Below are 20,793 nucleotides of genomic sequence, written 5' to 3' on the forward strand. Positions count from 1 at the left end.
GCTCGGCCATCCCCAGGCTCCGCCCCCGCCTCGCTTCACGCGCCTGGCCCGAACGCGCTCGGCCATTTCCGCCGGGGGCGGGCCCGGCTGTTCGGAACCGCGGCGGCTGTGGCGGAGGCGGGGATCCCGCGGCTGCGGCGACGGCGGCCGCGGCGGAGCCACGGGTCGGGCTCCGCTCCGTGTGACGGCGGCCGCGGCGGCGGTGGCGGCCGCGACCAGGTAAGTCCAGGCCGGCTGGCGTGGCAGGCTAGGCTGGGCGTGCGCGCCAATGCGGGGCGCCTAAGCAGAGCGCGGGGCCGAGGTGGAAGTCGGAACGCGAGCGCCTAGCCGCATCGCGCCCCGCGGGAACCGGGGGCCTCCGGGAGCAGGAGGCCTCGGGTTCGACCTGGCAGCGGTGCAGCCTGCCCCGGACGGTGGGGAGAGGAACGCGGTGCCCCCAGGCAGAGATAAGGCGCCGGGACTGCGGCCCCCGATGGAAGGAGGCCCTGCCTGGAGCGGGGCGTCGAGCAGTAATAAGGGGCACCCAGGCTTTGTGTGGGACATAGTGAGATGCAGGAGGGTCGGGGGTCGTCTCCGCTTCCGTTCCCCTGGGGGCTGCCGGGTCCACGCAGGCCCGGGCACGCCTCTGAATACGCGTGAGCGCGCGGGCCCTGCGTCCAGCCGCCGAGCCCCTGGCCAGGCCTGGCCCCTCCACCCGGCCTCTTGGATTCCCCGGGCGCACACACCGGGGCGTGTGCAAACGTGTGCACGTTGGGGCGCGGGGGCCCGGCAGGCGAGCGGATCCAGGCGGTTTCCTGGACGTCCCCTCGCTGGGCCTCAGTTTCCCCACCTGTAGAATGGTGGTACCGGGTCCAGGAAGCGGGTACGTTTGGGCACCCCGGAACGGGGAGCTCGCTTCTCCTCCCTGCAGAGAGTCCCTTCTGGGGCTCTCGTGGTCGGGGGACAAAGCCCCGACCCCTCTGTCTGGCACTCGAGGACCAGCGCAGTCGACGGTGGGTGGCTTTCATCGGGCCACCCTGAACTCTTGGCAAGCAACTTCCCACTGTCAAGCCTTTGCACGTACTATTCCCTCTAGCCAGTACTCTCTCCTATCCTTTCTGAAGACCCGCCCTCTAGAAAAGCACGCCCTCCCCCACTCCCCAGTCTCAGGAAGACCGAACCTGTGGGGCTGAGACTGGGAATGCCGTCCGTGGAGGGCTGTTTCCCCGAGGCTGGGCGCTCCCGGGGCGTGATCACGGATCGCCATGCGTCCAGCAGCCTCCCCCTTGGCAGCTGTGATGCCCTCCTGCCATTAACCCTCTCCTGGCTGCATGGAGGTCCCCTTGTCCTCCCATCACCCCCCCTCACGTTTTGAGATCCTACTCTAGGCCCCTCATTGAGCCAAGCTGGAACACGCACGCACGCACCTTCATTTCTCCCCCCGTAGGGACCTTGGACTCACTCGTTAGTCCTTTGCCCGCGCTGGGGCCTCCAGCTGGACCTGCTTTCCTACCTCTTTGCTTCCTTGCTGCCCCCTGTGTTCAGCTGGCCCGGCCCCTCCTCGGGACTCCCATACTACCCTAAGCATTCCCCATCACGCTCTGCCCACTGGGGGTCTAACTGGCTTCGTGGCCCACTGGTCCGACAAAGACCTCCCTGCGCTGAGCCTCAGTTTCTCCCTCTCTAACAGGGGCGATGAAGAGCGTGCGATATGCCTGGGGCAGAGTTCGCCAGAACCCCAAGGGCTGCTGTTACGCCCATTTTACAGCTGGGGAAACAAGACTAGAGAGGGGCTGGGACTGGCCCAAGGTTACCCAGCGAGGGGATTCCAACCTCAGATTTGGGCCCATCTCTGGGGGTGGGGGTGGCAGGAGCCCGACCCGGCTGACGCTGCCCTGCCCATCTCCCCCTAGGTCGGCGTCCTGGCCAAGCATGGTGACAGCCTGTGCCCTCGGCCCCCTCGTCTGGCGCAGCCGGAAGAGCCGCCAGCCTCGGGCGCCGATGGCCCCCCGTGTGAGGGAGTGAGCAGCCTGGCCCTGCCCTACGGATCGAGGGGGGACGCAGCGGCCGAGTGACCTGAGACCACGCTGCCGACCCCCTCCCACCAGTTGACGGATGGTGGAGCGAGCCATGAGCGACCCATGTCAGGGTCGTGGAATGATGGTGGGAGGCAAGGCATGAGCGACCCCCGTGGTCACCTGTAACTAACTTCTTGGTAGAAATAGTGGTCTCGGTGCCCCAGGCCGACTCAGCGGACCCTCCCCGGCCGTCGCCCCAGCTGATGGGGCCACCGGGGCCCCGAGCAGCAGCTTGACCGTCCAGACCCCACCCTGCCCAGCCATGGCCGGCGCCGAGGGCTTCCAGTACCGCGCGCTGTACCCGTTCCGCCGGGAGCGGCCGGAGGACCTGGAGCTGCTGCCCGGCGACGTGCTGGTGGTGAGCCGAGCAGCCCTGCAGGTGCTGGGCGTGGCCGAGGGCAACGAGCGCTGCCCACAGAGCGTGGGCTGGATGCCGGGCCTCAATGAGCGCACGCGGCAGCGAGGTGACTTCCCCGGCACCTACGTCGAGTTCCTGGGTCCTGTAGCCCTGGCCCGGCCCGGCCCTCGTCCGCGTGGCCCCCGCCCACTGCCCGCCAGGCCCCGGGACGGGCCCCCTGAGCCAGGTGAGCAGCAGGCAGGGGCCCCGGCAGGGGCGGGGGTTCCCTCAGACCCTCAGCTTCCTCTTCTTTCTAGTGAAGCAATGGCACCCCTTCCAGGGGAGGAGGAATAAGGACATGTGGTTGGTCAGCAAGTGTTGACTGCACTGCTGTCGAGGGCTGGGCACGGTTCATGGCGCCGGGGACACAGCGGTGGACACGGGCCCGGCCCTGCCCTTGTGGGGCTCCTGGTGCAAGAAGTGACAAGTGACGAGAAGTGATTAGGTAACGAAAAGGGCTGTGAGGAAGGAGCCTCACAAGGGGAGAGCTGGGGGTGAAGGGCTCCAGGCAGCAAGCACAGCAAAGGCAGAGGCTGAGAGGTAGGGCTGGAGGGGCGGGTTCGGGGAACAGCCCATGGAGCCGAGTGGGAAGGGAAGGGCCACGCAACAGGGGCTGTGCCTCAGGGACTTTGTGGGATTGATTCTGAGCACAGTGGGGGGCGTTCGGCAGGATTCAGAGGTTCACTTTAGCCTCGTCCCTCAGTTTACGGATAGGGTCCCTTGAGAAACCCCCTCTCTGTTGCCCTAAGTTTACCTGGATTCCAAAATGGAGGGAGCCACAGAGCCTAAATAAAGAGGATGGGATGATCATTCCAGGCCATGTAGCACACTGGGGTGTGAGGACCCCACATGCCTCCCCCAAAGACCCTTGGCCATCTACACTTCCGAGGCACGTGGTAGGAGTGCAGAATGAGGGCACTGGGGGTAGGCTGAAATTGCTGTCTGCTGAGCAGGGCACATGGGTTCCAGCCAGGGAAACCAAGGCTCAGGTTGTGGGGAGGAGGCTGGTTAAGTGCTGAGTGCCTGGTAGTCTGCTCCCCCACCCCCCGCCACAGCAACCCAGGGAGGCCCCGCCTACAGATGGGGAGACCCAGGTGCAAAGGAGTCAAACCACTCACTGTGGGCGCATCCCCCAGGGAAGACCAAGGCCCTGGGAGGCGCCATGGCCCCAACCTTTGGCCTGCCCGGTTTTGTGCCAGAGGGACATTGATGCCCCAAGAGGGTCACAGCAGAACCCCACAGCATGGGGCCGAGTTGGGGGGGGGGGGGGAGGTGGAAACAGAGGCTGTGGTGTGGTGCTGCTAGGGGTTTGCAGCATCTGGCGCCTCCAGGGCCGGGGCCTACGTCCCGCCTCAGCCTGGAGGAGCAGGAGGCGGCCCCATCCGGGCTCCCAGCCAAAATCTGCCTCTCCCCCTGGTAACAGCCGCCTCCCTCCTCTGCCTGGCCTCGGTCCAGCCACCACACACATGCCCACTCCGAGTGGCTGCCCAGCCCCGCCCTCCAAGTCTTCCAGGACTAGGTGACAGCGGCTGGGGCCAGCCCTCTCCAGGCCTCAGTTTCCTCATCTGGCAGCAGGAAGAACTGGTCCTTTGCATGTGCAGGCCCTGCCTCTCCAGGGCCCTAGGACCACCCAGCAACGTGCTGTGACTGCCCGTGTCCCCTCCGTTCCATCCCACACAGGGAGCTAGTGCACAACGTCAGTGTCGCGCCTGGGCCCCCAGAGGGTGGTTGCTCCCTCCCTCAGCCTCAGTTCCCCCATCAATAAAATGGGGGTGACACCTGTTCTCACGAGACTTCCCTCCCCCGCTTCGCAGAGGAGCCACAGGCAACTTTCAAACCTGTGCCCCCACCCTGCCACCATCACCCACCTCCTCTCCCCTTGTTCTCTCTCTTTTTTTTTCCTCTTTAGTGTTTTTGACGTAGCTGGGCCTTTCTCCAGCTTGAGGCACCACCTGGCCCATCACTCAGGGAGGCCCCGCAGGCCTGGGCTTGCCCTTGCTGGATGCCAGGGCGTCCCTGCCGAGGGCCGGAGCCGCATCGAATGGTGGCCATGCAGGCAGAGCACGCCTGAACACAAAGGGCCCGGTGGAGCGAGAAACGCGGGTCCAGGAAGGCCTCTGACACCCGCTGGGAAGGGGTTCAGCATTTTTAAAACCGGGAGAAATACTTTTTTTTTTTTTTTAAAGCAAGATGACTTAGAGAATGGAGAAAGGTCCTTGAAATGAGGTGTTCTGACCCGGACAGGGGAGACTGTCCTTTTATTGTCTTCAACCGCTTTGTTGTTCCCACTCAGGGAGAAATGACACCACGAACCGGTTTCTTACTCGAGGGAACTGAGGCTCAGAGAGGGCGGGTTCTGTACCCAAGGTCGCACAGTGAGCGACGGCAGCACCGCCGTAGTGAATTCCCACGGACTCGGTGGCCTCAAGCAGCAGTGTATTTTCTCACTGTTCCGGAGGCCACAAGTCCAAAATCAAGGTGTCAGCAGGGCCGTACACCCTCTGGAATGTCCAGGAACGGGTGGTTCTTTGTTTTTTCCAGCCTCCAGCACCTCCAGGTGTTCCTCGGCTTGTGGGCGCATCACCCCAATCTCTGCCTTTGTCTTCACCTGGCCTTCTCTTATAAAGACACCAGTCATTGGATTGAGAGCCCCAAATCTAACATCTCGTCTCAAAATTCTTACCTTAATTGTATCCGCGTACTAAGGTCGTGCAGGTGTCAGGATTAAGATGCGGGCATTTCATTTTGGGAGACACTAATCAGCCCGCTCTACCTGGTCTCTGAAAGTGTGTAAACCGGTACTTTAACCCAGAAAATCGTTTGCCACCAACTCAACCCTCCCAGCCGCTTCAGCCCGGCCTTTTGGCTTCCAAACGATGGTTCAGATGCCAGGCTCCTGCCTAGACCCGACCCTACCAGGAGCCGCCCAAGCGGAGGCTCAGGCGAAGAAGGCCTGGAGTCCTTCCAGGGACCCCACCGACACGCTGTCCCCTTCTGCCAGGCCTCACGCTCCCTGACCTGCCAGAGCAGTTCTCCCCACCTGATGTGGCTCCCCCGCTCCTGGTGAAGCTCGTGGAGGCCATTGAGCGGACAGGTGAGCCTCCGCCCGGCTGCAACCCATGTATGCTGCTTGCTTATCTCTGGTGACGGGCCACTCATCCTCTCACGGGGCCGCCAGACCCACTCTGCATGGAAAGAAGCTGAGCTTGGATGCTCTGGGCCTCCACGTGGAGGTGGGGCAGTAGTGACTCCTACCGGGTTGGATGGGAATGTGGTCACCGGACCTGCCGTTGCATGTGCTGTGCCCTCTGGCACCACCTGTCTCCCCTCCCCCTGCTCTTCCGATCTCTGGGAGGTTGAGTAGCCATCCCAGGCCCCACAAGGGGTACGGGGACGCATGTGAGAGCTGGTCTTGCCATCTGGGGTGGAGCTGACCCACCCCTTCCCCTACCCCTCCAGGGCTAGACAGCGAATCCCTCTACAGGCCTGAGCTGCCCGCCCCGCGCACAGGTGAGGGGAAGCTTGGATGGGCAGGGGTTGGGGGAGAGCTGGCCCTGGGCCTCCTTGGCCAACCCTGCCCCCCCTGCCCCCGCAGACTGGTCCCTGAGCGACGTGGAGCAGTGGGACGCCACAGCCCTGGCAGATGGCGTCAAGGGCTTCCTGCTGGCGCTGCCCGCCCCCCTCGTGACGCCCGAGGCTGCGGCCGAGGCCCGCCGGGCCCTGCGGGGTGAGCCTGGCGGGAAGCCCGAGTGGGGAGGGGGCCGGGGCGGACCGGCGCCGGCCCCGGCTCACCCTGCCCCGGCCGTGTGTCCGCAGAGGCCACGGGGCCCGTGGGGCCGGCGCTGGAGCCCCCGACGCTGCCACTGCACCGCGCGCTCACGCTGCGCTTCCTGCTCCAGCACCTGGGCCGGGTGGCCCGACGTGCCCCGGCTCCGGGCCCCGCCGTGCGAGCCCTGGGCGCCACCTTCGGGCCGCTGCTGCTGCGCGCGCCGCCCCCCTCGCCGCCGCCAGGGGGCGCGCCCGACGGGTGAGGCGCCAGAGGGGGCGGGGCTGAGCCGGAGCTAAAAGGGGCGGGCTTTCAGGGAGGAGGGGCGGGGAGCCTCCGCCCAGGGTGGGGTCTAGGCCGTGATAAAGGAGTGTGAACGGGGCCCCGGGGTTAAGAGGCCAGAGGTGTTGTGATGCCGGGACTAGTTAGGATAACCGGGGTGGGATCTGTGGTTCCGGGAAGACCCCAGCAGCCTTGAGACTTGAAGCGATGGGGCCTAGACCGCAGACGAGGCTCGTGGGTGGAGCTGTGCACCTTCGCTTCCGCTCCCCCTCCCACCCTAGGTGCTAGACTCCGGTGTGTTTGGTGTGTGAACATTTATCGAGTGCTTACTGCATACACGTAAACCGGCGGGGGGCCCCCACACCTGCCCGTCTTCTTCCCTACACGTGCTTTCACGTACGTCTGCCGCCCGATGCGGGACCCTGTGCGCCTCAGACCCTACCTACCCCCTGCGCTCCCCTTCCCCCTAGGACTGAGCCCAGCCCTGACTTCCCGGCGTTGCTCGTGGAGAAGTTGCTTCAGGAACATCTGGAAGAGCAGGAGGTCGCACCCCCAGGTGACTCTCCCCTCCCCCCACCCCAATATTAGCTCTTACTGTTGGGAATCACGAATACTGATCTGGAGTCCTGCCCGCATCAGCAAGCTCTGTTGCAATAGGAGCCAGCCACGGTATACAGTTGGTGCTCAGTGTACATTTCTTTTCCTGTCCCCCAGCGCTGCCGCCCAAACCCCCCAAGGCCAAGCCAGCCCCCGCAGGCCTAGCCAATGGGGGGAGCCCGCCCTCCCTGCAGGATGCCGAGTGGTACTGGGGTGACATCTCCAGGTAGGGCCGTGGGACGGGGCCACGTGGCGGGCAGAGCCCGAAGGGCAGGGTCTCCCGGTGGGCGCCCCAATCCTGGGTGTCCCCGCAGGGAGGAAGTGAATGAGAAACTCCGGGACACACCCGACGGCACCTTTCTGGTCCGAGATGCATCCAGCAAGATCCAGGGGGAATACACACTGACCCTCAGGTGGGGGCCTGCCCCTTCAGGGGTGACTGGGTGTGAGAGGTGGGAGGGAGGACACCCAGGGCAGAAGGACAGGGGGTTGCCTGGAGAGTGGGGCACGTGCGGTGTCCGGACGGCTGGGGATCCCACGGGCTGCTGACACCCCTCTCGCCCGCCCCTAGGAAAGGCGGGAACAACAAGCTGATTAAGGTCTTCCATCGTGACGGGCACTATGGCTTCTCAGAGCCGCTCACCTTCTGCTCCGTTGTGGACCTCATCACCCACTACCGCCACGAGTCGCTGGCCCAGTACAATGCCAAACTGGACACACGGCTCCTCTACCCGGTGTCCAAGTACCAGCAGGTCTGCAGCCAGGGTGGGAGGACAGTGCCAGCCTCCGGCACAAGTGTCCCAGGCCGCTTCTCTGATCACCCCGGGTGTCCCTAGGACCAGATCGTCAAGGAGGACAGCGTGGAGGCGGTGGGCGCCCAGCTCAAAGTCTATCACCAGCAGTACCAGGACAAGAGCCGCGAGTACGACCAGCTCTACGAGGAGTACACACGCACCTCCCAGGTACCACAGGCCTGCACACGTGGGGAGACCCAGGCGTGGAGGGGGCGGCGGTGAGGCCGTAGGGACAGCCGTCTGCTTCCAGGTCACGGAGCAGTCGTCAGCACCCGGAACTGCCCTAAAGGCAGAAATCAATGCATGTGTTTTCAAAAAAGGAAGGCACCAGCCAGCCTCCCGGGAGCAGCTGAGTCAGGACCTAGAAAATGCCTTGGTGGAGCCTCTGCGTTTCTCGGGGCCTCACTTTCCCCATCTGGAACCGCGGGTCTTCCTTATTTCTCCGTAACCCCTCAACCTGGATGTTATTCCGAGTGATGATAACCTGACAAAGAGTTGATGGAGACAAAGGGTCAGGCGATCACGGGAAAGAGCAACATCTTTTAAAACAGGGAAGGGGGATGGGGCGCCTGGGTGGCTCGGTTGGTTAAGCATCTGACTGCGGCTCAGGTCAGGATCTTCTGTGAGTTTGAGCCCCGTGTCGGGCCCTGTGCCGACAGCTCGGAGCCTGGAGCCTGCTTTGGAGTCTGTGTCTCCCTCTCTCTCTGCTCCTCCCCCACTCGTGCTCTGTCTGTGTCTCTCTCAAAAATAAACATTAAAATTTTTTTTTAAACGGGGAAGGGGGAGGGAGGTTTTATCACTCAAAGACTGTTAATAATCTACTTCTGTAAGTTGAGACGCAGCTTATTCAGACTGGACATCCCATTTCAGGCAGAGAATATCTCGGTTCCCCCTGCCATCCCCGAAAAATTTCTTTCTTGTCCCCTTTTTACTGACGGGTCGTCTGAAGCTCTGAGCAGACAAGACGCCTGCCTGATGGGTGATGAACATTGTGATCTTGGGAGTGACTTAGGGTCCCTGAGTCTCAGTTTCCCCATTAATAGCTCTCACTTTGTAGGAAGCTCTCGGCAGGTTCTACAAGATGATATATTGAAAGTACTCCATGTAACATGTACCCTGAGAGGGAGCCCCATGCCCTGTGTGTAGCAACTAGATTTGTCATTTTTTCTAATTTTTTAAATTTATTTTGAGAGAGAGAGAGAGAGAGAGAGTGCACGTGAGCAGGGGAGGGACAGAGAGAATCCCAAGCAGGCTCTGTGCTGTCAGCATGGCACGCTGAAGGCACACTATCGTGCAGCTCTCAGACCTAAGCTTCCGGCAACTTAGGCGTGAGATCATGACCCGAGCCAGTACCCAGAGTTGGACGCTTAACCAACTGAGCCACCCAGGTGCCCCTAGATTTGTCTTTACTTCTCAGCAGTGCTAACAGATCCAGGTGTTTGTAGGGTACCCAGAAGAAAGGATCTAAAGGGAGAGTGGGTTTGGGGGGTGGGGTTCTGAAGGCTGAATAGGAGTCCGTTCAGTACAGGAGGAGCTAGAGGAATGACGCACCTGATGGAGGGAACAGCGTGAGCAAAGTCTCCATATCAGAGTGGGGATCTGCCTTCACCCCTCATGAGGGACTTGAAAGGAATCCCAGCAGGTGCTAAGAGTCTCTCCACCCCCCCACCCCCACCCCCCCGCCATGTCAGGAGTTGCAGATGAAGCGCACAGCAATCGAGGCCTTCAACGAGACCATCAAGATCTTTGAAGAGCAGGGCCAGACACAAGAGAAGTGTAGCAAGGAGTATTTGGAGCGCTTCCGGCGTGAGGGCAACGAGAAAGAGATGCAGAGGTGAGTCGGCTCCTCTGCCCTGCCCTACCCCCGCCCTACCCTGACCTGGCACAGGGCGCTTGGGGAAAGAAAGGAAACAGAGGGGACACCCCGAGTTCCAGGGGGAGGGAGGGTCGTTTGAAATGGGCTCTGAAGGATGAATAGGAGTTCGCGGGAAAGAAATCAGGGACGCAGCAGTGCAAAGGCGTAGAGGCTGGGGCGCCGTCTGAGGCCTCAGAGCCGCCCCTCCCACAGGATCCTGCTGAACTCAGAGCGGCTCAAGTCTCGCATCGCCGAGATCCACGAGAGCCGCACGAAGCTGGAGCAGGAGCTGCGGGCACAGGCCTCCGACAACCGGGAGATCGACAAGCGCATGAACAGCCTCAAGCCAGACCTCATGCAGCTCCGCAAGATCCGAGACCAGTACCTCGTGTGAGTGCCTGGCTCTGTGCTCGGCTGCAGAGTCCCTCGTGAGTTCAGGCACATCTGGCGGGGTGATCTCTGCCGGGGCCTCACTCTCGTTGCCTCCACCAAGCGGCCCCGCCTTGCCCCTGAGACCCCTCGTCTGTCCCCGAGCCCCCCCCCCGGCCCTGTCGATCAGACCCCTCCTAGCCCGCCCCCCCCCCGGGAAGGGCTACCTAGGTACGGGTCGGCCTCAGCCTCATAGTGGTCTGCGAAATGGGAACACTGTTCCCACGGAGCTTGGTCACTGGGAGCCTCCAGCAGAAGCCAGTCTGTGGATTGGATGCCAACCGCGCGGCCTAGCGCACGGGAGGGTCGCAGCAGCCCCAGCCCGAGCTGAAATCGTGCCCCTGCCCGCCCCCCCCCGCCCCGAGCCGCCGACGGCTTCCTCAAGGGCTTCTCTCTCCCACCTCCGCCTGAGATGCGTACGTGTACCTGCCGTGTGCCAGGCACTGTGCTGAGTACCGTGTGCGCGTTAGCTCATTCTGTTCTCTCAAAGTTCTTTGTAAAGTTAGCCCTTAACAGCTGAGGGAAACTGAGGTACGGAACAGAGCCCCCCCCCCCCCCCCCCCGTGTGAAGGCACACTGCCGTGCAGCCCTCAGGCCTAAATTTCTGGTAGCGATAAGACCTTGCTGGGGTGGCCCATTCTAGGGGTCGGATAAGTGTTAAAGGAAACATAGTAAGTGGGGGGCTTCCCTGGAAGGTCCCCGGGGCCAAGCTGTCCTTGACCAAGCCAAGGCTGACCCCTTGTGGCAACCGGCGGTATTGCACCCAGAACCTGCACTCCTGTAGGCGGGTCCTTGCCTCCGCCGGGCTGCCCTGACCCACTGTGGGCTAGCCTGCCTGTGCTGCTCTGTTCCCCTCCCGGCAGGGTGGAATGAGCCTACCTTTCCTCTTCCTCCAGGTGGCTTACCCAGAAAGGTGCCCGGCAGAAGAAAATCAACGAGTGGTTGGGGATCAAAAATGAGACCGAGGAGTAAGTGGACACCCGATGGGGGCCCGGGAAGGCTTCCCGGAGGAGGGGGCCGTTTTCGGTGGGTTTTGCAGGACGAGTAGGAGTTCACCAGGGCAGGTGAGTCGTCCAGGCGGCAGGAGAGCCTCAGAGGCTTGTGGGTGAGTGACCGGGGTCCCTCCCTGCTTCCCCCCGCAGCCAGTATGCGCTGATGGAAGACGAGGATGACCTCCCCCACCACGAGGAACGCACGTGGTACGTGGGCAAGATCAACCGCACGCAGGCTGAGGAAATGCTGAGTGGCAAGCGGGATGGCACCTTCCTCATCCGCGAGAGCAGCCAGCGGGGCTGCTATGCCTGCTCTGTGGTGTGAGTGCCTGGGGGGGGGGGGGAGCCGGGAGTGAGCGCAGGGGTGGGGGATGTGCGCGTTCCTCCTGAGAGCTCTCGCTGAGCACCTACTGTGTGCTAGACCTTGGGAAGACGGCCAGGAAGAAGCTCCCCGCCGCCCCCCCCCCCCCCACAATGGCTGCCACAGGCAAGGGAGGAAGCTAAGGCAGGAGGCGGTGGCATCCGGACCAGGGTGGGTGGGATCCAGGACGTGGGTCCAGCGCCGAGGTCACCTGGTGGGAGTAGCGGGAACGGGGAGAGCCCGGGAGGAGCCCACCTGAGCGCCCCCTTCGCCTGCGCCTGCAGGGTGGACGGCGACACCAAGCACTGTGTCATCTACCGCACGGCCACCGGCTTCGGCTTCGCGGAGCCCTACAACCTGTACGGGTCGCTGAAGGAGCTGGTGCTGCATTACCAGCACGCCTCGCTGGTGCAGCACAACGACGCGCTCACCGTCACGCTCGCCCACCCCGTGCGGGCCCCCGGGCCCGGGCCCCCGCCGGCCACCCGCTGACCACCGAGCACCGGCCCGGAGCGGTCACCCCCGGGGCCCGGAGGCTGGGGGGGGCAGTCCCATCCTTCTGCCTCTGTCCCTTCTTCCGGGTTTTCTGTCTGTCTGTCTCCGTTAGGAGCCTCTTCCTGTCTCTCTTTCCATCTCTCTTTCTGAGCCTCCCTCCGTCTCTCCCTGTCACCCTGTCTCTTTCCCTCCCCACCTGTCGGTCCTTCTCTCTGTCCCTCTGTGTCTCCGGGTTGGGGGTCCTACCTCCCCAACCCCATACCCGCCTCCTCCATGGGCACTGCCCTCCCCACGGCTCTGGCCACCCCTAATCCTGTGCGCCCTGCCCACCAGAGCCCCCCCACCCCCGGGGTCCCCGAAGCCCCACCTGGCTGCACCTGCCATGTTTACAGAGGCCCCTGGGCTGTGCGGCCCCAGCCTGGGTGCCCCGATTTTTAAGCCATAGACCTGGGGTCACGGCAGGAAGGAACTTTACTTGGCCACTTCCAAGAACTTCGGCTGGGACATTCTGGGCCGGGCGGGACCCGCCCCCAGACCCAACTTCCCCTCCAAACCCTGAAGTGAAACCACCACTTGGTTATCCCCCCCACAGGGGCCACCGGCCAAGAAGCAATGCCCCAAAATGAAAAGAGTTAAAAATAAACTCACAAGCCGGCCCCACCCGGCACCAGGCCTCCCAGAAATAGAGGCCCCCCGGCACCGCTTGGGCGGCTGAGACGCATCACTGCCCACGGCACCTCTACTCAGTGTAGGTTCAAGGCTTCTCCTCGATCATGTTGGGTTCTGATTTGATTTTCTCTTGACTGTAAAGCCCCTTTTTTCTCTCCTCTTTTGGGATGAGAGCCCTGGTTTTCTACACTACCCGTGGACCGCCCCCCCCCCCCACCTCCTGCCTGCCCAGCTAGGCTGGCAGGCAGGTTTTGTATAGTACGTTGATACTGATATGGATATAAAACATCGAACGTGTGGATGCTTCTGTTGTTGGTGACAGGACTTCTCTATGACTCCCGTGTGCTGGGGACCCTGGCATTCACAGGGTCACACAGACCCGGCAGCCAGTGAAGGCTGACAGTCCTCCCTCCCTCCCCGCCACCCGGTTTAGCTGCTTGTGACCAGAGAAGTTGAGAGACCTGCCCAAGGTCACAGGGCAGAGAGGCTCAAACCCTGAGCTCTGCCCTGCGCCACGGCCTCCTCAAGGCACCCCAGACTCCAGCCCGGCTTCTCACCAGCATCCAGGCTGTCCCCCAGGTTTGAGTCCCAGCCCACGGCCACCAGCCAGGCCCTCAGGAAAGCCGCCTCGCCTCTGATGGGCAGCTTCGTCATTGCCAGGTGGGGTCGATAGCACAACCCTCTCGTCACACGCAGAAGCCCCCCCCCCCCCATGTCCTTAATGCCTTCAGTGCCAGCCCCTCCCTGCTGACTCTCCTCTGACCCCCTCCACACCCACCCCTGACTTTCAGGCCTCCAGGTCCCAGAGGACATTGACCTGGGGCCTCATGGTGTCTTTGACCTTGACCAATCGCCATCCTCCCCTCCCCAAGGTCCCGGTCTCTCAGCCCTCCCCTCTCCTCCCCCCTCCCCCAACGGAGAGTAAGCTTTCTGCCCTCTCCCCTCCGGGCGCGGCACCTGTCAGGGCCCAGCATGCCTGCAGCAGCCCAGGATAAATGAACAAAGCTGCCCTCTGAACCGTTTCTCACTGGGCTCCCAGGGGCAGGACCTGCCTCCCTTGGCCTGAGCGCCCGGGCTCTCCCCAGGACCGCCCCTGCTGTGCCCTGTGAGTGATTCCAGCCCAGACGCTGTCTCCCCTGTGGTCTTCACCCACTGCGTGGGGGAACACGGGATAAAGGTCACCTTCTAGGTCCCATGACACCAGCAGGCTGAGCCTGGAGACAAGAGATAACAGCCCACATGGCCTCCAGCAGGTGCCTGCACTCAGCCACCTGCTATGTTTCCTTGGGACGGTCCCCCCCCCCCCCCTTTCTGATCCTCTCCCCAGAGGATCTGACCCTCAGATTCCTCTCACCAAGGAGGATCCATAGTTGCTACTCCCACCCCCAAGAGCAAGTCTCTTAAGGCTTGGATAAGCAAAGGAATGGGGTTACCTCTGGGAATTCATCCAATCGGGCTGGGGCCTAGTAACCACTGGAAAACTTGTAGCAATTTAGGATTATTTCTTCCGCCCTGCCCTGCATGGAGAAGTGCACACAAAGTCTACAAAGTTGTAGGGCTTCCTCTTCCAGAGACATCACAGAAATGGGTTTTGCAAAGGGTTCAAAGAGAATTGGCAGGACCATCCAGCCGTGGGGACTTTAGGGAACCCCCTCGCCCCCGCCCAAAGCTGCTGCCATGGACACCAGGCTGGGAGGCTGGGGCTTCTCCCAGACCGGAAGGAGGCAGAGCTGGGGAGCTGGGGAGCTGGGGACTTGGCTGTGTGATCTGGGCCAGGTTTGGGCATTTCCTCCTGTGGGATCAGGTCCTGTGTCATGCCTGGTATTTGAGGCCCTGCAAGGTCTGAACGTCTGGGTTATTCCCTCATCACCCCCAGCCTCCACCTCAGGCTAGTCTCTGCCTGCACCTCGGTCATGTGTCAACACCTTTCCAGCTGGGCCACCCCACCCCTAGCCTGGGGCAACCCTCCCTCTGCCTCTGAGCCCACCACGTGGCTTTCTTCCCCAGACTTCACTCTTCTCCCCATGTTCCAGAAGGGGAAGCTGAGGGTCCATCGCTTGAGATGTCCAGTAGAGTCTGGAGACAAACCCGGTTTGGGTCCCCCACGGTCAGCCCCCCTCCCTCCCATGGGAGCTCCCTGCGGGCCTGGATGCTCACCCCCACCCCCACCCCCAAGCTTTGGATGGAGGAGAGAAGGAACTCCAGCTTTCCTCTTGCCCCGCCACCCCCCACCCCAGCCAGGGCTGGGAGGACCCAGAGAAGTGAGGGGCCTTCCCCCCACTGGCTTCTGCTTTCTGGCCCAGCTGTGGCCAAGCCTGAGTCAGCCCCGCGGGACCACGCTTGGTGGCACTGAGGCGTCGGGGCTGGGGAGCCTGAGAGGAGGAGGGGGGGGCGAGGGGCAGATCCCATGGTCGAGAGTGAGGGGCTCCCCGCGCAAGGCTGGGGTGCGGGGACGGGCTGTGCAGCCCCTCCCTGCTCCCCCATAAGAGAGCAGGGTAGGGAGACGGGGCTCCCAGGCTAGGAACGGGGGCCTGGGTCACCCTGGCCAACCCCAGAGCTGTCTGTGGGCCCATGGAGACCCTTCTTTCTCTCTCTCTCTCTCTCTCTGTGTGTCTATCTCTGAAGCCTCCACCTAATCTCTGCTCCCCGAGTTCTTGCCCCAGCCTCACGTGACTGGGCGACCCTGGGGGCTGGGAGGGGTAGAGAGAGATGGAAAGGCGGCCCCACGGCCTCCTCGGGATGGCGGGCCCAGCACCTGGCGGGAGTGAGGGTGGGGGACAAGCTGGACAGGGACCCAGAGAGGTCAATAGGTACCTAGAGACGCCAGCCCCAGCCCCCAGGGGCGTGGGCATCGGGAGGCGGGTCCGGCTGGGGGCTGGGCCACCGCGGGGTTAAAGGCTGCTCCCTCCCCGGGCCGCTGCTCCCGCCTCCGCACGCTGGCCCAGCTGTGATGGCCTCGTCGCCACCCCTGCCGTTCCTGCCGCCGCCGCCGCTGCTGCTGCTGTTGCTGCTGGGGGTCCCCGCGGTGGCGCGGGCGTCCTCGCTGGACAGACTCCCCGAGGGGGCGGCCGCCTGCCGGGTAGGGATGGCGACGCGGCGGGTGGGCCGGCGGGGACCGACGCCCAGGCAGGGGGCGACGCGGGACAGGCGGCTCCTCCCCTCTCCCCGGACTTTGCCGGGAAAGCCTAGGGTCCCGGGGACGCTGTCCCGGCGGGTACCGAACCCCACCCCCGGGCACCGTGGCCGCGCTCGGATTCGTTTCACTTTCCCATCTCGCGTCCGAGACTCTCCGGCAGTCCTCCACCCACCCCCGCCCGCCCAGCCCGGGGGTGCATTGAGCACCTACTGTGTACGTCTGGGGCGGGAAAGGAGTCTCCTCCTGTATGCCAGGGGAAGCCCAGATAAGTCTGCCCGTGGCACCGACCCTGCAGGTGCTGCTTACTGGGTGCATTCCGGCCAGGGAAGAAAGAGCTCGCGTGCTTCTGGGGCCGAGCAAGCAGTTGTCCCGGAGGCTGAGCGACTTGCTCACTGCTGCACAGACGCTGGCTGCTGCCATCCGTCAGCCGAAACCGGAAATCAGCACATATTAGGCGCCGCCTCTGCAGTGGGGTTTGGGAGGGGTTCACCTGGGCCCCTTAAGAGGAAGAATAAATAAGGAGTCAGCGCAAGGGTAGGGCCCTGCTCAGCTCGGGGGGCCAAGGCTCTGGGGGATGAGGTGGCAACAAATGAGCATGAATTAGTCTCCCGTGGTATGCACCTCTGAGAAGGCAGGATTGAGGGCAGTGACCAGAAACGGGCATGCCTCGGGTCCTTACTGCATACAGTTCCCCTGGGCCAGGGGTTTCACCTCAACTGAAGGAAAGCAAGAGCTGTGCATAAATTAAGTGCCTACTGTTTGCAAGTCTTTGTTTTGCAGAAAAACTAGGAAGACTTAGGGATGCAATAAAGCCTTAGGGTCAGGATTCCACCTGGCAACGTCCGAAAGGAGGGCAAAATGGAGCACCTACTGTTTGCAGCTACCTTTCTGCAAGAGAACCAAGCGGGGCTGTACTCCCTTCACACCCCTTCCTCCCACACAGGCTGGGGACCTGTGCCCACAGGGGCCCCTCCGGAAGTCACAATCCCCGCCTGTCAACGTGAGCCTCTACTACGAGGCACTGTGCCCCGGCTGTCGGTCCTTCCTGATCCGAGAACTCTTCCCGACCTGGCTGATGGTCCTGGAGATCCTCAACGTCACGCTGGTGCCCTATGGAAATGCCCAGGTACGTGGGCACTGGGGACACGGAGGCGCCAGGGGAGGGGGCAGCCGGCGGGCCAGCCAGCACTCACCTAGCTGCCTTGCAGGAGCAAAATGTCAGCGGCAGGTGGGAGTTCACATGCCAGCACGGTGAGCAGGAATGCAAGCTTAACAAGGTGGAGGTGAGCAGCTCCCAGAATTCCCGAGCGGTGGGGGCAAGAGGCTGGGGACGTTGCCCATTGTCGGGAAGGCCGAAGCAAGGCTCAGAAGGGACTGGAACCGGCCCCATCCTCTGCCTGCGTGCCTCCACTGAGTCATATCCTCGTTCACCCCTTTATTAGTGGACACCCGCGATTACTCCCAGAGTGGTGTAGGTAGGGGTGCCCTGGGCCCACTGCATGCCCTTGCCTGTCTACTCCCTATCCCACAGGCCTGCCTGTGGGACCAGCTAGAGAGGAATATGGCCTTCCTGACCATTGTCTGCTTGGAGGAAATGGATGACATGGAGAAAAACCTGAAGCCGGTGAGCCACACCCCTCCCCTTGGCCTGGGTTGGGAGGCCCTGGGCTTCCCTGTACCCAGACGGACCCAGGCTCAAGTCTTGGCCCGACCACCACTCTCTCTGTAGCCTCAGGAAAGTGACCTTCCCTCGGGAAGCCTCACATCTCTGAATCAAGGGAACAAAGATCTTTTGGAGGCAGGGGTAGATCAAGGAGGGCTCCCTGGAGGAGCTGCCTCTGAACTGGGCTTGGATGAACAGAAACGTACAGGCATACGGATGATGATCCTCATCTGGGGTATGAGGATGACAGGACAGGCCCGCCTACTTCTCGGGAGGGTTACGAAAAACAATTCCCAACGGAGTAACTCATGAATGCCAATCGTTTATTCACTCATCAAACATCTGGACCACCTAAGAGGCCTCACCCCGGGATGCCCCGCAGCCCTGCAGAGTCATAGCAGGGCCAGAAGAGTGAGGAGGAGGGAGCACTCAGAAGATTCTGGAGAAGGAAGCGGAGGGGTGTTCCTGGTGGAGGGAACAGCACATAGGAAAGCTCCGAGGAAAATGAGACGCTAGAGGGGCCAGTCTAGGGGCTGCAGGTCTGGTCTCATGAAAGGCAGAGCAGTCAGACTCTCGCCTTGGGGCCTCCCCTCAGGCAAATATTAAGCACCTGCTGTTTATGGGTCTTACTGCATTGCTGTGGACCCAAACGTCTCCTGTTGCCAGTGAGGAAACAGAAGCTTGGCTCTGGGGGGGGGGGACTGGAGGAGGCACCGTTGGGGAGATAACACAGAGGAAGCTGAGGCAATGCTCCAGCTCACCAGCAACCCTTCTCCACCCTCAGTGCCTGCAGATCTACGCTCCGGACGTGTCCCCGGACACCATCATGGAGTGTGCAATGGGGGACCGCGGCATGCAACTCCTGCACATTAACGCCCAGCTTACAGATGCCCTGCAGCCGCGCCACGAGTATGTGCCCTGGGTCGTCGTCAATGGGGTAAGAGCTCTCGGAACCCCGCGTGTGGCCCCGGGGCAGGGAGCAGGATGATGGATGTGCCCACTGGTCTGGGAGGCAGGGGCCAGACTCAGGAGCCATTTGCAGCCCCTTCCGGGCCGGACTCAGGTTAGTCGGGCCAAGTGGAGCCGGGGAGAGTGTACGACTTCCTGTCGTGTTTTGTGCAGAAGCCCTTGAAAGACCTGAGTCAGCTCCTAAGCCTCGTCTGCCACCTGTACCAGGTAAGCTGGAAGGGGAACAGAGGGGCCGCTGGGGGCGGGTAGGGACTCGTTCCGGGGCCGCCAGCTCACGGCTGTCCCCTCCAGGGTGAGAAGCCAGATGTCTGCCAACCCGTGGCCAGCTCCCACAGGGAACTCTGCTTCAAGTGACCGCCGGTGCCCTCGAAGGGAGCTGATGGAGGAAGAGCCAGAGCACTGCCCCCGTTTTTTCCGATCCCTGACTCTCAGCGGCTGCTACTCACCGTCCGGATAATTTCTACACATTCCACGAAGCCCAGACTCAGAATCCTGCCCCGACATCAAGACCCTTGCCCCACTGGTGACGGTGCTACCTTGAAACTAGTTGAATAAACACTTCTGGATGTTGTGATTCATTTGATAAATTCGCAGATCTCTCTCTTCCGGCCAACGCCATGCCGAGACCCCTGAGAAGTCTCCTTTCTAGGGAATGCAGAGCCGGACAGACGTTCCTGGTCCCCCAGGGAGCAGAGATGGGCCAGAGGGAGGCACCAGGGCAGGAGGACCCCAGAGAGAGAGAGTGAAGGCTCTGCGTAGGAATAGGGGCACTGGGGCTCGGGTTCTGAAGGGTGAGTAGGAGTTCATTGGGCAGAGGAGGTATTCATTAATTCAACCCACAACACTAACTGTTCCCTTTTGCTGACCCCGCACTAATAGGAGTTGAGCCAGAAGGTGGAGCAGGGATCTTGTCTAGGGAGCTTCGAAGAATGCGTTCACTAGTGGCAGGGGGGTGGATCCCCGCATTGCAGGCAAGAGGAACAGAGTGCAAAGACCAAGTCAGCAGCAAAATCTGGAGCTGTGGGCGCCTGGGTGGCTCAGTCGGTTAAGCATCTGACTTTGGCTCAGGTCATGATCTCACGGTTGGGGAGTTCGAGTCCCGCATCAGGTTAGCTTGAGCCCCACTTCGGGTGAGTCCCGCTTCTCTCTGTCTCCCTCTCTCTCTGCCCCTCTCTGTCCCTTGCTCACTTGCGCCCTCTCTCAAAAAAAGAAAAGAAAAAAAAAAAAATCTGGAGCTATAATGCCAAGTTGAGGCCAGGCTGAGAACACCAGGACATATTATAGGATACCTTAAAAGTGTTTTGGTTTTGGTTTTTGAGAGAGAGAGAGACCCGGGTGGAGAGGAGCAGAAGAAGAGGGAGAGAGAACCTGAAGCAGACTCCCCACTCAGCGTGGAGCCCGATGCAGGGCTCGATCTCACAACCGTGAGATCATGACCTGAGCCCAAACCAAGAGCTGGACGCTTAACCAACTGAGCCACCCAGGCGCCCCAAGATACTTTTCAAAACAAAACAAAACAAAAAAAAGGATTCTTAGACTGATACAAAATGATTACATGTTAAAAATTTTATTTCATTCATGGTTAATGAAGAAACCTGGTTAGATGTTCAAAGAAGCATTCAAAGAACAGGGAGGTTTATAAATGAGAAATCTTGAAATGATTGTGCAAATGGAAGTAAAAATGACTTTCACTTTCTCATAAAGTGGCGGGAGGGGGTAACACATTTTTTTTACTCCCAGTTTTTTTTTGTTTTACTTTTATTTATTATTTATTTAAAATCAATTTAGGGGCGCCTGGGTGGCTTGGTGGGTTAAGCGTCCGACTTCGGCTCAGGTCATGATCTCACGGTCCATGAATTCGAGCCCCGCGTCGGGCTCTGTGCTGACAGCTCAGAGCCTGGAGCCTGTTTCAGATTCTGTGTCTCCCTCTCTCTCTGCCCCTCCCCTGTTCATGCTCTGTCTCTCTCTGTCTCAAAAATAAAAAAATAAACGTTAAAAAACAATTTTAAAAATAAAAAAATAAAATCAATTTAATGAACATACAGTGTAGTATTCGTTTCAGGAGTAAAACCTAGTAATTCATCACTTAAGTTTTTGGGGTTTTTTTAATAGATTTTATTTAACCTGAGGTTTTATTTAACCTGATACGGATCTGATACATTATCATTTCAACGTGTAAGGGATATGAGCAATCTTAATGAGACCTTGTTCTTTTTTTTTTTCATACTAAGTCCCTTTTTTGTTTCAGTTTATTTATTTTGTTTTGTTTTTAAATGTTTATTTAGTGGGGCGCCTGGGTGGCTCGGTTAAGCGTCTGACCTCCGCTCAGGT

General features: G+C 61.1%; 2 protein-coding genes across 2 annotated transcripts; both read left to right on the plus strand.

Moving 5' to 3' along the window:
- The first annotated feature begins 103 nt into the window (after positions 1–103).
- Positions 104–12,991, plus strand: PIK3R2 (phosphoinositide-3-kinase regulatory subunit 2). The gene is made up of 16 exons (XM_019416348.2): positions 104–219; positions 1,893–2,641; positions 5,456–5,548; positions 5,914–5,964; positions 6,050–6,181; positions 6,271–6,481; positions 6,973–7,058; positions 7,217–7,325; positions 7,414–7,512; positions 7,671–7,851; positions 7,936–8,061; positions 9,585–9,727; positions 9,962–10,138; positions 11,074–11,145; positions 11,320–11,490; positions 11,815–12,991. The coding sequence occupies exons 2-16, from the start codon at positions 2,320–2,322 to the stop codon at positions 12,020–12,022; spliced, it is 2,181 nt and encodes a 726-aa protein (XP_019271893.1). The 5' UTR covers positions 104–219; positions 1,893–2,319; the 3' UTR covers positions 12,023–12,991.
- Positions 12,992–15,592: 2,601 nt separating this feature from the next.
- IFI30 (IFI30 lysosomal thiol reductase) lies at positions 15,593–19,040 on the plus strand. Its single transcript, XM_019416349.2, has 7 exons — positions 15,593–15,773; positions 16,774–16,956; positions 17,039–17,113; positions 17,362–17,454; positions 18,278–18,430; positions 18,616–18,669; positions 18,754–19,040. The coding sequence occupies exons 1-7, from the start codon at positions 15,645–15,647 to the stop codon at positions 18,814–18,816; spliced, it is 750 nt and encodes a 249-aa protein (XP_019271894.2). The 5' UTR covers positions 15,593–15,644; the 3' UTR covers positions 18,817–19,040.
- Positions 19,041–20,793: the final 1,753 nt, after the last annotated feature.

This window comes from Panthera pardus, unplaced genomic scaffold (genome assembly GCF_024362965.1).
Source record: "Panthera pardus isolate Hobbes unplaced genomic scaffold, ASM2436296v1 HiC_scaffold_8, whole genome shotgun sequence".
Lineage (NCBI taxonomy): Eukaryota > Metazoa > Chordata > Mammalia > Carnivora > Felidae > Panthera > Panthera pardus.

Excerpts from the sequence above, each read along its gene's own strand:
- PIK3R2 (XM_019416348.2), top strand. The coding sequence starts at position 2,320 with ATGGCCGGCGCCGAGGGCTTCCAGTACCGCGCGCTGTACCCGTTCCGC. Across the intron at positions 5,965-6,049 it reads GCTGCCCGCCCCGCGCACAG|ACTGGTCCCTGAGCGACGTG; the intron begins GTGAGGGGAAGC and ends CTGCCCCCGCAG. Across the intron at positions 9,728-9,961 it reads AACGAGAAAGAGATGCAGAG|GATCCTGCTGAACTCAGAGC; the intron begins GTGAGTCGGCTC and ends CCCCTCCCACAG.
- IFI30 (XM_019416349.2), top strand. The coding sequence starts at position 15,645 with ATGGCCTCGTCGCCACCCCTGCCGTTCCTGCCGCCGCCGCCGCTGCTG. Across the intron at positions 15,774-16,773 it reads AGGGGGCGGCCGCCTGCCGG|GCTGGGGACCTGTGCCCACA; the intron begins GTAGGGATGGCG and ends CCTCCCACACAG. Across the intron at positions 18,670-18,753 it reads TCGTCTGCCACCTGTACCAG|GGTGAGAAGCCAGATGTCTG; the intron begins GTAAGCTGGAAG and ends TGTCCCCTCCAG.